Genomic DNA, 15,399 nt, shown 5'->3' on the forward strand with positions numbered 1-15,399 from the left:
TCATTGACTAATTCATTAAGGGTTTACTGTGTGCTGTGATTAGGGCTGGAGATACAGTGGTGAACAAGACAGATTCTGCTCTCATAGTTACACAGATTACAGTTTGGAGAGGAAGACAGAGAACTCTAAGTGCAGTTACCAAGGAGAATCATAGCACGTTTGAAGTGTATAGCAAGTGGAACTGATTGATTTAGTCTTGGGAGGAGAGAGAAAGCTGCCTGGAACAAGGGTCATTTAATTTGAGTCCTGAGAAAGGAATTAGCTAGACTAGGAATGGGCGAGGAAAGGGAATGTAAAGAGAGCATTTATTTCTAATAGAGGTATCAGTATGCGCAAAGAGCCAGAGACAAGAAAGATTGTGGCGTCAAACTATTGCAAAAACCCTTGTCTTGGTTTCCCTGGACATTGACATCTAGAGTAAGATGCAAGAAGGAAGCCATGTTTACTTCTTTATTCCCAGCACTTAGCACTATGCCTTACAGGTAGAAGGTGATAAAATTATGTGGTGTAATATTTAATACCTTTTCTTATCTAATCCCTTTTCAGTTTCTTCAGTATTCTAACTACTCTTCCTCTTGCAAAATCCCAATATGTAATGATTCCTTGGCTACCCTTTTCTTCCAAGCCCCTGCTTTTTGTTCTATATGGGATGTCCTTAATTTTTCCTCTAAAAATCTCTCGCTCACTCTTTAAATCTTAGCATCAGAGTTTTATCTTCTCTGAGCAACCATCCTTATTTCCCTTATGTAGATACAGGTGTTCTTTTATAGCACTTTCATAATATCTTCATGTGAAGAATTAGGAACATTATATCACAATGTTAGTTTGTGGCCTGTATCCCTATCAATCTGTTAAAAACTACAAGTTCTTTAAAAGAGAGGAGTAGATCTTTACATCTTGTGTATATCCAACAACAAGTGTAGTGTTTGGTACGCAGTTAAATGCTTCAAAATATTTGATGAGTTAATGTTGGTCATATGCAAATTTAAACTTTTAATTTGAAAAATAAGTAATACATTCATAGGGCTCAAAATTTAGAAATATAAACCATTTTACGCTGAAAAGTATCCTTTCTATCTACCTAATTCTCACTCCTCCCGATAGGAAACCACTGTCTTGATTCTTGTGTATCCTTCCAAAATTTCTTTGGCATCTAGTATAAGAAAATGCAGTTATAGATTCTTATGGTTTCCATTTTTTATGTAAGGAGAGCTTATTTTACCTATTCTGAACTTTACTGTTTTCACTTAATACTATATCTTGGAGATCTTTTTCATATCCATACATAAAGATTTCCCTTGTTCTTTTAAAGCTGCTGTGTTTCTTTTTATGAATGTACTATATTTAACTATTTTGGACATTCCAATCTTTTCCATTACGAACAATGCTATATTCGTACATCCCTTTTTCTACTCTTGATATGTTTTCTAGTGGCTTATTAATTTTTTTTACCAAAAAGAAAAGAAAAAAACTACTTCTGGATTTATTTATGTGTGTATTCTACTGTTTTACCATTTTCTAACTCATTATTTTTGGCTTTTATCTTTGTTAATTTCTTTTTGGGGGTGATTTGTTTCCTTCATTTTGTTCCTTTTCTGGCATTTAATATATTATTTTCTGAGCATGATTTATGCTGTCTCTTAGTTTTGAAAATGTGGTGATTTCTATTTTTATGTTTTCTAGAAATTCTCCAATTTCAGTTTCTGTTTTCTTTGTTACTAAGGAGATGTTTGAGAGAGATTTGAAATTTCCAGGTAGTGGGACTTTTTGTTTTGTTTTGTGAGTTGGTTAATAATTTGTATGTTTATTGCACAGTGTTTCAAGGATACTGTTCTTTGTCTTATTTAATGCTTTTTTTGGCCTAAATACTACCTTATCTGGTAGTACGATTATGATTTCTGCTTTCTTTTTATTTGTATTTGTATACTTTTGCCCTTTTATATACAGTCTTCAGAATCAATTCTAGTTGAGTCTCTTTTGTGTAGTATTAAATTGAATTTTACTTTGAGATCCATTCTTAAAATATGTTTCTAATAATAAGTTAGGCTATTTACATTTTTGCTAAAACAGATAAGATTGGTCTGAGTTGTTACATTAATGTCTTTTTGGTTTAATTTTTTTAACCCTTTATGTGTTTTGTTTTTATTGTCTTATTTAGTGTACATTTGTCGCCGTACATATTTTCTGATTTTAGGAAGGTTTATGTATTTGTTTTAGTAGTTATCTTTAGGATTGTATGTTTGTTTAGAGATCATTTAGACAATCTCATTGTTCCCTACCATGAGTAATAAAATAGCCTGTGTTCCCTTTTTCCTCTCATTTCACCCCTTCTCCTCCCCCATCTGATATTAATCAATAGCGTTATCTTAATATTTTCCATTTTTACTCTTAAATGTGCTTATACTTTTGTCAGCCTTGCATGAGAACTTTTAGCATTATAAGTAGATAAGCAGCAGACTTACTGACTTTCCATCTTCTTTTCCATCCTTCTTCCCTTTGTTTTACTTCTATGCTGAAAACATATCCTAATATGGACTATAATATTTACATTCTAATTTGTCACTCAAACGCCTTCATTTGTTTTTATTTTAGTTCTGTAGTTTAAAATATTCCATGTTTCATGCCGGTCCTCTTTCTCTGGTTTCCCCACTTATCTGTTGGTTTGCTGAAGCTTGTCTTATGGTAATTTTCCCAAGAATAATTCTTGGGAAAAAATATTCCTTGAGTTCTTATATATTCAGAATGATCTGGCTGTGGACCTTTTACTTGAGGGACAGCTTGACTTATTACAGGATCCATGGCTCGTACCTTTTTTTCTTAAATAGATATTGTTGTAGATATTGCTTCGGAGTCATTTGGCATTTGGTATTACTGTGGAGAAATCTGAGGCCAGCCTGCTTGTTTTTTTCTTTTTTCTGTAATTGCTTTGTTCCTTTGTTGTTTTTTTCTTCTTGTTATTAGATATTCCAGTTATGTGTATGTTGACTGTCCTTATTTTCTATCTGTCATATTCTCACTAACCATTTTTTCAGCTTCTTCTTTTTCCATCCTCTGCCTCTTCCTCAGCATTCTACAGTCTGTTCTCCCTTGGTTTCCCTTCTTCATTTCTTCTTTCAGGATTCATTTAGTATATTTAAAATCATGGCAAAACTTTTGGCGGTATTTTTCTGGTTAACTTTGGTAGGTTTTAAGGAATTTTTCCTTTTAAAATAAATTATGGTTAATAATAATAAACTTTAATACATTTTGAAGATCTTACCTGTTTGGGTTAGTGCTCTGTTAACTTTTCACTTGTGGCTTCTTCTGTCACTTAACCTTACTTAATGTGCCGAATCTAGACTGGTTTGGCAGCTTCAGTCAAACTTCCTACAATATTATAGTGTACAGACAATATATCTCTTAATTCTTCTGAAAATGAAGTTTACAGAATTCATCTTATATCACCGCCATAGCTTCCATGGTTGTCATAGCATAAGAAGGCAGTTTATGAACTCAGCTCATTCCTAGGGACCTTGGACAAGAAGTGAGATTTCACTCTTACCCAGGACAAGAACATTTGAAAAATGTAAAGATGCACATGAAACATTGGGTTATTAACATTATTGCCCTTGCATCTGAAATACACACAGGAAGTTGTTTTTAGTCATGATATTTCATTTCTTTAGCAGGTAAGTTATCTTACTGAAAACAATAAAGAAATATTATTAATGGTTTGTTTGGTAGAGGACAGTCTGTTTAAAGATGGAATTTATAAGCAGCATTGACTGTTAACGCTTTACTGGAATTTCTATAGTTTATATACATTTAAAATAATCTAAATTATATAAAAACTAATTTGTATAAGAGCAGATGTCTAATTTGTATACTTTCCTGTTATAAATAGTACACTCTAGTCTTTTCTAAAGATTCCAGTGTATGGATAAGCCAAGGCCTCTATTTACACATCTGTAAAATGGCATGTAAGGGAGAGTCTTGGAGTCGTCTTTTGTTCTTAACCTTTAGGTGTCTTCCTGCCCTAACAGCAATATTTGGCTTGACCTGAAGGGTTATAGCTTGGTCCTTAGGAAGACTGGAGTAGAAAGATAGTAGTCAAGTACCACAAAGTCTCTTATTCTGTTTCTCATTCCCTCTCTCATACTCCCAAAGACCCATAAACCTTTCTCCATCCTTTTAATACAAGAGTAGACTGATAGCCTTCAAGAGGAGAGGTAAGAAGGGAACAGAAAGGGTTGGGTCTAGAATGAGCAGGCTAGAATACTCTCCTGGTTAGCTAGTTAGGTGGTATTAGGGGAGCAGGTTACCCTTTGAGCCTTTTGGACTTAGGGGCAAGTTAAGACACTCTGAGAGAGAGGGACAAGGAAACATTTAATACCTCCTTTTAGCCCCTGCTCTTGCCTGGCTTCATTGTCCTCTCATGACCACCTAGACGCTGTAGGACCCTTTAGTAAGGTTTACCATCCTCCTTGTGTGGCATTTTTTCTCCCCTACCCTTCCCAAAGGACATGGATCTTTATTGAGATATACTTCAGGTACCATACAATTCATCTATTTGAAGTCTATAATTCAGTGTTCTACGTATATGCAGCTGTCACTATAATCAAATTTTAAACTTTTGTCCCTCTATAAGAAACCTCATATCTTTTAGGAGTCGGTCCCATTTTCTCTCAGCCCATGTCCCCTCTGCCCTAAGAAATCACTAGTTTACTTTCAGTTTCTTTGGATTTCCCTATTCTGGATATTTTGTACAAATGGTCATACAATATGTGGCCTTTGTCTCTGGCTTCTTTCACTTAGTATAATATTTTCAGGCTTCATTCATGTTGTAGCCTGTATTATAATTTCTTTCCTTTTTAAGGCTGAATTATATACCATTTTGTTTACCCATTTATCAATTGAGAGACACTTGAGTTATTTCCATTTTTTAGTCATTATGAATAATGCTGCTATGATTTTGTGTACAGGTTTTTCTATAGTTATCTTTTCAGTTCTCTTGGGAGAACTAGGAGAAAGATTGCTGTGTCTTATGGTAACTCTGTCTAACATTTTTGTTAACTTTCAAACTTTTCATTGTGGGTGCACCATTTTACATTTGCAACAGTTGTGATTGAGGGTTCCAGTTTCTCCACATCATTGCCAACATTTGTTATTATTTGTCTCTTTTTGCTTATAGCCATCCTAGTAGATGTGCAGTGGTATCTCATGGTGGGTTTGATTTGCATTTCCCTAATGGCTAATAATTTCGAGCATCTTTTTATATGCTTATTGGCACTTGTATGTCTTCCATGGAGAAATATCTAATTTAAATCTTTTGCCCCCTTTTTACTTGTGTCATTTTTTCTTTAAGTTGTAAGAGTTCTTTATTCTTTGTACATGTCCCTTATCAAGTATAATTTGCAACTATTTTCTCCCATTTTATGAGCCATCTTTTTACTTTCTTGGTATCATTTGCAGTACAAGTTTTTAAAATCTAATTTAATCCATCTTTACAGTTCTTAAAGATCTTATTCAAAGCAGTGTTTTAAGTTTCAATTGTCTTCTTTCTTTATTAAATAGTGATTAAATAATCTCAAAAGGCTGGCATTATATTTCACAGCCTATTAATTTGAAAGACTCCACATAAATCAAATTTAGAATTTCACCTCCTTGGATATGTATCATTTTATAATTTATAATGTAACCGTACATACATAATTGCTATTTCACATCAAGTGTTTACATCTTATATATAAGTATCAATAGTAGAATACTCCTAGAACCTCAGAAGGCTCCTTTGCCTAAGCAAACTTCTAAGTATGGTCAATTAGGTCAGGGAAAGTACCTACGAATCTCTTTGTTCCTTGTTTTAAATATAGACAAATCTGATATTGGGTTAGTGACTTTGAAGCCATGTGGACTTAGCCAGATTTTAGCAGATGGATGTTCACAGTCTCTTTAGATTAATATATACAGAATACTATTCAGAGGCGAAGTACTTCAGTTGATTCTTGAACAGCTTTTCCTGATAACAGTGTTTGCTGGAGCCTTTGTGAGAGAGAGACTTTCCAATTGGACTTCCTCCAATTGGAGGAAGAAAATGAGTTTGTTGGAAATCTGTTAGTATAATCTGTTAGAAAAATGAGTTTGTTGGAAATCTGTTAGTATATTACACCGCTTGATGGCACTGTTGCATTGAGAATGTCAACATTTTGAAAAAAATCAACTGAACATTTGGATGTCTATTTCAGAATCAATGACCCCAGTTTTTATTACATTTTGTCTTTTTTGAATTATCATCTGCTTTAGTGTTTCCTCTGAAGGAAATCCTTTGTAGTATTCAATTGAATAGTAACAGCATTCTCTCGCATTCATTTTTTCCTACACATTTTGAGCACAGATAAAATTAATAACTTTCAAGAGTTAAACTTTTTAGATTTTAGAAATCAAGAGCTGGACATTTCTTTTAGAAAGTTGATTGATTACAAGATAAAAATCTTTAAGACTTTCTCCTCTTATTCCCTCAATACAAATGTGTTTGTTTCTGCATTCTTGCTGTTACTTGTAGTTAGTGATTGGATGTTTACTAACTTGATGATCATTAACTTCTAGGAGGTTATTTAAATGTGTGATTCAAGAGACCTTGAGAGTACAAGCAAGGTTTTATTGTTGTGTAAGGAAAAAACCTTTTTAAATGGTTCACTCATTAACTATTGGCAAAATAATTATCACTCTCTTAGAAGACTGTAAAGTTAAGTTTTCAAAGGAAAGATTTAAGTTTATTTTCTAGTCGACTTTCAGAAAAGTCAAAATATATATATATTGAACTTAAATTTTAACAAATTTTTCTTTATGTTGATTAAAATATTTTGTTTTAATAACTTTAATGCACTTGATGTAGTTTTAACATTTTATTCCGTTTTCAGGCTTACATTTGTAGGAAGGTAGAAAAGACAGAAAAGCACACTTATGTAGTACGAACATTAAAAATATATTAAATTATTTACAACATAAGGGATTTTATTTTGTGAAGTCGTGAATAGTCACAGATCTTAAAGATTTAAATAAGGCAGGTGACATTTAGTGTCAACTATTATTTAAGTGTAAACTTATAATGGAAAAGAGGAATTTTAGGAACTTGTTAGTTTGAGAAGGATTTATTGAGTTTCATAGGGGTGGAGGATTCTGAGAGAATGGAATATTTAACTTACATGTGGCAAATTCCAAAAGAAACAAAAACTGGATTTACTGACTACCTGGAAAGGCTTAAAAGAGTTCAGATCTTCAGAGAACCCTTAAACAATTTTTAATGTCCCTGTTGAAGCTGAAAACACTTACCTGTGTTGTTAGTTCACTGATGGGAGCCTGAATGAATAGCACAGACTGCTTTAGTTTAAAATAAATAGCTGTATATATACTTTTCTTTTGGTGCTGGGCAAAAGCTTTGAAGTAGATTGTGCTAATTGGAAAAAGAAAAAAATGAAGCAAAGCATAAGTGCCTTGCTCAGAAAAAGAAGAAAAAGCAAATGACATTGGTTAAGATTTTTTAATGCTGTTACAATCTCAAATTTTATTGAAAAATACATTAAAAAGACAACCAAGATTAAAATTAATTTTAAGAACGCAAGAGCAGGTTCTTTAAAAAATCCAAATTGAGAAGCATTTAGAAAATATAAAGAAAAAGAACATTAAAAAGTTTAAGAAGTGAGCTAGACAATAAGCTAGAATATTTAAAAACTGCTTGAAAATCTCATTGAAACAGATAGTTATTTGGAAAAAATACACGTTTCTAAAATTGATTCAAGACAGAATAAACCAATGATCATGGGAGAAAATATTTTTTAAAAATTCAGTTAATTTTGTCTTAAATAGACTAAGACTAAATAGCTTTATTGAGTTCTTTCAAGTCTTTTATGGAATAAGTAATTTCTCTGTTCTGTTGTTCATTCCAGAGCATAGGAACTTGCCATTTTATAGTGTGAATAAATAGACAGAAATGTAACCAAAAAAAGGGCAGGCAAGTTAGAAGTATTGACCAGTCCCACTTTCGAATGTTGATGTAAAAATTCTAAGTAAACCACTAACAAATCATTTAATAGTAAAATAAAAGTAAAAATTCATCATGACCAAAGAGGATTAACCTTAGGAAAGGAGATAATTTAAATAGGAAACCTATTAATATATATAACAGCAAAAATAAACTATGTGATTATCCCATTAATTTCATAAAAGATATTTGATAAACCAGCTTTTGTTTGATAAAATATAAAACTTGATCAAGTTTAGTATTATTCTTACAAAAATAGAATACTTCCTTAATATGGTAAACAGTACACTAAATGCTAATGATATACTTAATTGTGAGATACCAGAGAAATTCATTTATCTAAAATATCTATTAAGTACCTACTATGATCTAGGCATTCTTTGAAGAGTGTTGGTAAACTGGCTCCAACGGAGCTTACAGTCTAGTGGGGAAGGGTGACAAACAAGATGACAATAAACAAGTAAATAAATTATATAATATGTTGATAAATTTTAATTTAGAAAAGTAGTGCAAGGTAAGGGGATGGCGAGTGGTAGGGGTGGAGTGGATTTGCAGTTTCAGTGGAGCATTCAGAATCAGTCTGTGAGAGCTTGTCCTGGAACTAAGACTTGACATTCGGGAGGGAGTAAGCAGTGTGAATGGATACTTGGCGAAAGTGTATTTCCAGCCGAGAACAGCCAATAGGGAGGCACTGACATGAGGGTTTGGCTGCCATGTTGAGGATTCATGAGGGGCTTGTGAGACTGAGCGCTGAGCGGGAGGCAGTAGTAGGAGATGAGGTCAGATCAGTTTATGAGGTCACAGAAGTAATATTTGAGAGGTTTAGAACCTGAGCACATTGTTCTTTGTTATTCCATGACCTTAACTCTCAGGTCTTAGTCTTTCTGACCTGTAGTTGTGGTATTTGGAAATGATGAACTTAGACATAGGTCTAAAGATCTGCGTTTGTAATTGGCAATTGACTATGAACTGAAAAAGAAAAAAGTATATGTTGTTAAAGTGGTTATGAAAAACAAATGAAAAACCCATTATTCTAACTAAAATATAAATATAGTAAAATATTTTAACTAAAGCTTAAAACTTTAGAAAGTAAATTTGATACTGGCATAAATCTCTTTATCATGCAAGAAAAGTAAATGAATATTTGCCCCAGGCTTTTATTGCACTTGGAGACATTCAGAAAATTGTTACATGTTTATGAGAGTATCAACTGGAATATCTCATTTTTGTAATATTATCAGTGAGTAATGTGACCCACATGTGTGCATTTTCTGTATGACAGGAGCTTAACTTTCAATTGATACTTTAAAAATAATTTTTAAAAAATTTTAATAAAGTTTATTATCAAATGTTTTTGATTCAAGCCTTTATACTTAATGGATTATACTTTTCACTGTTTGTTTAAAGAAGGAGATGATGCATTTAAAAAATTTATCGAGGTACTGCTGCAAGCCACCATGTTCTTGACTTCTCACCATCTCTTCCCTTATTTCTGAAATGGCAATTTTATTTTCTGCCTCACAGGATCAAATTGTTAAGTAATGTATGTTAGATGCCTAGAACAGGGCCTGGCACAGTACTAAAAATTAAAAAAATGATAATATTTTAAAAGAAATTTTAATGGTCAAAGAGAAATACAAAGTTTTTGAGGCTCTCAGGCATGAACTTGGGTGCTTTGCTTCTCTTGACTGCATCTTTCAAATTTTATCTTTATTCTTCCCTCCTTCACTGTTTTTCCAGCTAAGGCTTAATTTGTCTGTGCTGGGAGTCTTCCAGAGCTAATTCTAAGCCTTTCATGGTATGCAGACTTATTTCTTGTGATCAAACTATTTTCATGTATTATCCTATAGTGATATAACCAGGGATAACTAAGACATGTAGGATTATTTGTTAGTGTTCTAAATGGCTTCAGGCTGTCGTAGTTTTTGAGCCCTTGTGTTGAATATTTATAATTTTTAGCTTTCTTCCTCACTGTCAACTCCTATTACTTGTCAGTGCAGCTGCTTTTATCAGTTCCTCACTGCTTCTCATCTTCATTGTCTGATCTGCTGACTGTTGAATCATTGGATAGTCAGGTTGTATAAAATAATGTCTGGCAGGAATGGAAAGTAAATTTTAGTGTGTGTTGACTCTGATCGTGGCTTCTTGGAGTGTTCTGTTAAGCGTCTTTCTGGAGCCACATTCAAGTTTGCTAAGACCGTGCTCTGAGAATGAAAGGGGGTGGCAGCATAAGTAGCACGTATTTGCTATTTATTGTCTAAAGTGAGAATAAATAGTCACTGCAACCGGGATCTGAGTGAGTCCTCTAGTGAGTAGAATACGTAAGTTAGTGTGTGGGTTTGTGATGTGATTATGACCCTTAAATGCCTATTTGTTTATTGGTTACCCTTTTACTTTAGATATTAAGGTTTCCAAAAAAATTTATCCAGGGATAAAGGAAATGATTTAAAAGGATTTTGTTTTGTACTATTTGTTACCTTTAGGTTTGTTTACTCATTAATTATGTGATTAAATTTTTAAGCTATTTCAAAACAGTGTTCTCTTTGCTTGGTGTTTCATATTTTATCAAAATTGCATATTCAGTACATTTGCAGATGTGTGATAATGTATCGAACGGAAAGTAAGAGATTATTCTTAAATTTTCACAAAGCAAATTGAATTTCCATATACTTCACTACAGTGGCAATAAATAGGCTTGTCTGTATGATTATTATTTTTTTATTTAGTTTATTGGCATAACATTGGTTAATACAATGATATAGTTTTCAGATGTACATTATAATTAAACATCTGTCTATTCTATTGTGTGTTTACCACCCAAAGTCCAGTTTTCTTCAGTTATATATTTTATCCCCTTTACCCACTTCACCCTCCCCCTACTGATTATTAGTTTTTATAATCATTTAATGTGAATGTATCTGAGAAAGTTTAAATTTTAAAATGAATTGTTTTTGATATGTCTTTCCTTTACACATATTGCATATAACTTTTACAGGTTGGATTTGCTACCATTTTATGCAAGATTGGTTGCTACATTACATCCGTGCATGTCTGATGTAGCAGAGGATCTTTGTTCCATGCTGAGGGGGGATTTCAGATTTCATGTATGTATTTAAGCATTTATTTTGTAAAATGTGTGTGTGTGTGTGTGTGTCCTTTGAGGATTTTTATTGGTAAACATTTTTGAAATTTCATGATGGTCTAACATTTCAGAATGTAGGACTTCTAAATTTTTAAAATGTTAATTTACTCAGCAGAGCTTGAAATTGCTTAGTGATCTCCCAATTTGGAAGTAAGCTCTTGTTGCTACCTTGTTTCTCCATTGTAGGTACTGTACTTGCTTTTATAAAGTAAAAACTATTCTCCAAGGTCAGGAGAGCCAGCAGACCTTGTTGGTATTCCCGGAGGAAACATAGGATTACCCATGGGAAGTCAGGGCACAGAGCCTATAGGACAGCTGTTCAGGTGACGGGAGGGGGTGGGTCCAAATTTGGGGCACACAAGATTCCAAAAATGCTCTGATCTCAATGAATGCTGTCATAGCACATATTTTTATGGAGTCTTGCCTTAAGAATTGTTACCTTGATTAGTAGGGTTGAGTTCCTTAAAGAACAGCTTCCCGCCCTTTCTAGTCCCTGGAATCTTAACAGACTGCCTTAGTGATTCTCCCAAATGGGTTCTCGCAAACCCATGTTACCCGGTCATCTTGTGGAGGTGAAAAAGTTTCTAATACAAGCTTGAAAGGAATAAAATGATACCTTAGAGGCAACTGAAAGAGAACATTGGTAGACTGAAAAGACATGAAATTCAAATGGTCATATTCAATGGAAAGATTGTGTTTACAAAGTTTAAGTTTATGGCAACTTGCTTAGAATGCAAATAAATGTTTGCTATGCTCAATAGGTGTTTTATTGCACTCGGTATACACAAACCAGTGTTGTTGAGCTCTCAGAGGTCAGTTTTTGAGTAAACTTGTTGGGGAGATACAGTGTAAATACAAAAGCAAACGGAAATAAAAATTTAAACCCAAAAGATACTGTGTAGTATAAGGAATTGCATGCTTAATTGCCAAATGACTTGTTCAAGAGTGAGTGCCTCGAGTTCAGAGGAGGGAGAAAGTTAGTAGTGGGTGGGATGAGCTCTAAAGGCTTCTTGCTATAGGTGTTAAGTTATTAATGTGAGATCTGTGGTTCAGATTTTTCTGGGCCACCTTTTCCTGAAGTGTGTTTTGGATTTTCATTGATAGTATTAGGCAGGGGCAGGTTTCTGTGTTTAAAGAAATTCAGAAACTGAGATCAAGAAAGTTAAATGATTTTTATTATGTTTATTATAATAAACAAAGCTTTAATAGGGTAATGTGCACTGTGGATTTTCTGGAAGTGTAGAGTATGTCGTCCCTCAAAAAACACTGATAAATGTAGCTAGTTCAAGGACAGGTGCATCAGAAGTCATGACATTCTTGTTATATTAAATCCCATCATACGAACAAAAAACTTTTACTAGTAGACAGTATGACCGTATTATATGAGTTATATTCATACACCCTGAACCATATCCAAAATTAAACAAAATGCAAGTTGCTGGACCACGCATAATAAGTGCTTTTGGTGAGCAATTTAAAATTAAGGAAATTCTATTCATGTATACTTCACCTCCTACCTTTGAAAATTGGGGTCAGAGTTGAAGGAATTGACATATTTGTTAATGATGTAAACACTTCATGACAACTAGAAGAATATCAGAATTCTGAGAGTATACTTTAGGTAGCCACTGCTCTCAGGGGAGAGAAGAAAGGGCACTTGAAGTTATTAATCACATCTGTTTCCTCCAGGATCTGTCCTTCCCCACCCCCAAATCTGCACACTTTGCCAATGCCTTTTTATTAGGCTATAAATATGTCCAACACCCTCACATCCTTAAATGAAAATATAATAATAGCAACAAGAAAACTTCCCTCAACCCACCACCTCCATTCTCTTTCATTTCCTTCTTGCTCAAGTTTTTAGAGTATATTTGTCTCTTCTGACATCTGCTCTGTGTTTTACCATCATAGCACCCTGGCAGAAGCCATCAGTTTCTTCCTAATTGCCTCATGTTACTTGATGTCCTTGCAGATTTTAAATGACCGGACTCTGCTTTTTAGGAAAGTGTCATTCTGGCTCCACCACATGCTAAGCGTTGTTGGCTAAGTTACTTACATGTTCTAAACCTGTTTCCTTGCCTATTAAATGGGAATGATACTTATATCTTTTAAAATAAGGTTGTTCTTACAGGTTAAACAAGATAATGCCTATACAGTTGATCACACGATGTCCAGATACAGATATCCTTATAGTAATAATCTTCTTCCACCACCACTCTCTCCTAGTTCTTACTCATGACTACCATATTCAGAAGCCTTGCTCATTTTTCTAGCTGAGTTTATATGTTGATGTTCCCCAGACTTTTCTCCCTTCTTTTTGATGGAACACGTTTTACCTGGGGTTCAGTTAACCTCTATTTCCCAGCAACCTCAAATATATATCTCTTGCCAGAACTTCTCTCCTGGTGCACAGTAAGTTCTTAAGTACGTCTAGCTAAATATGTTCATAAAACAAACTCATTATTTTCTTCTCAAAAATGTCTTTATTCATCTCTTCCTCATATCAACTTCTATATTCTCCTTGTAAGTTTGCAATATATTTTATCTGATCACTAAGAGAACAACCTCTACTTTTTTCCCCTCTGATATTCAGGAGCCAGTGGTCGCCCAGTTCTGTTGATACTGTCATCTAAAACACCTCCTTAAATTCTCCTTATGCCTGGTGCCACAGCCTTTCACTCTCCATAGCTTGAGTTATGAGAAAAGCTTTTTAACCAGGTGTCCCCATCTCTGCCTTCTGGTTCCAACATATTGTCACAATCTGATCTTATTTGCCCCCTGCTTAAGAATCTCACCTGAGAAATCAAGCTGGTTAGCTAAACTATATGAAATCTCTTATATTTGTCAAGGAAATTCTAGTTAAAACAATGGATTTGCTAATTTGATTAATAGTAGTAAAGCTAGTTGAAATGAGAACTCTTTCACATTTACTTGAGGTCAAAATTTGAAGAAGGAATTTGGCAATATGTTTCAAGATCCTTAGAGGCATTTATGCAGTTGGACAGCTCTGAGGATCTGTCCTAATAATGCTGTATACCCCCAAAAGCTTTATTTACATCATGAATTGTAATAGGAACAAAGTAGAAAATAATCTAAAAGCTCAACAGTGAATTAAGAAAATGTTCATGTAATCACAATGCTAAATAATATAGAGCCATTGAAAGTGATGTTTACCAAAAAGTTTTCATATCATAGAGTAAGTGCTTTTTTCAGGGGAGAAAAAGAGCAAGATACAAAATCTTACACACAAATTTACGATTATGTTAAAATGCTTGGAAAGTAAAACAAATTATGTAAGCAGCGGCTGTCTTTGAATAGTGGGACTGTGAGAAATGTTTTTTCCTTTCCTGTTTTTGTGTTCAGATTTTTGGCAGAGTCTATTTCTTTAATAATGGAGGGGGCAACTTTTATTTAAATACAAGGATATTACCCTCACTGATTGACATTTTTAAAATTAGTAGTCTTTTAGCTTTTTCGATCAAGCCTTCTGTTGATAAAATGACTACATGTCTAAATATAGGTATCATTATTTATAAATTATGTGCATTTGCACTTGTACCCAATATTTTATGTATATTTTAAAACATACAAAAATAAATTGACAAGTGTGAGTTAAAAAAATATAAATAGAAGCTCCCAGATTTTTTCCCCCACACCCCAGTAGATTGAGAGTCTTGCCCACCCTACTTTGGAGATTTGCGGGCCATAGAATAAAATAAATCAGTTTCTTTAAAGGCAAATTTATTTTTATAGACATAGTTCCTATTTAGTGTTTAGCATATAGTAGGTTTTCTGAAAAATGAGTTGAATGATTGAGTAAAGTTTATGTAAAACAAGATGAGCCAAGTATGGAGGATAGTAAGTATATCTATTTGGGTGACATTACTGAGGGGCCAGTTTGGGGTGAGTTTTTATTCTGTAGGGGAATAATGAATAATAGGCCTTGGAAATCCTTACTTTTTATATGTTGACATATCTGAAGAATTTTAATGCATATGAATTTAGTTATTCAGTTGATCTCAGTTTCAGTTGTCATTAATAAATGAGTTATAAGCACCATTTTTGCTAGATTGATTTATATAAGAAAAATCTTAAAAGAATTGAACTAAAAATATATAGAAAATTTTACATTGTTGATTAATCTGTATTTACTTTTGCAGAAGTGTTTTGACATTCTTTTGACCATGGGAAGTCAACAAGTAAAACTGGAAAATATTAAATGAGGAGTCAGAATAAG

The 15,399-nt window shown here is 33.5% G+C and overlaps 1 protein-coding gene across 4 annotated transcripts in view; it reads left to right on the top strand.

Moving 5' to 3' along the window:
- The window catches only part of UPF2 (UPF2 regulator of nonsense mediated mRNA decay), a 93,715-nt gene that overhangs the window by 38,829 nt on the left and 39,487 nt on the right, over window positions 1-15,399 (top strand). For all 4 annotated transcript variants that reach the window (XM_016134434.2, XM_036228187.1, XM_016134436.2 and 1 more), the window contains one exon: window positions 11,016-11,124. In XM_016134434.2, the coding sequence (XP_015989920.1) occupies window positions 11,016-11,124 (109 nt within the window). The remainder of the gene's footprint in view (window positions 1-11,015; window positions 11,125-15,399) is intronic.

Source organism: Rousettus aegyptiacus, unplaced genomic scaffold, assembly GCF_014176215.1.
Source record: "Rousettus aegyptiacus isolate mRouAeg1 unplaced genomic scaffold, mRouAeg1.p scaffold_m13_p_10, whole genome shotgun sequence".
Classification (NCBI taxonomy): Eukaryota; Metazoa; Chordata; class Mammalia; order Chiroptera; family Pteropodidae; genus Rousettus; species Rousettus aegyptiacus.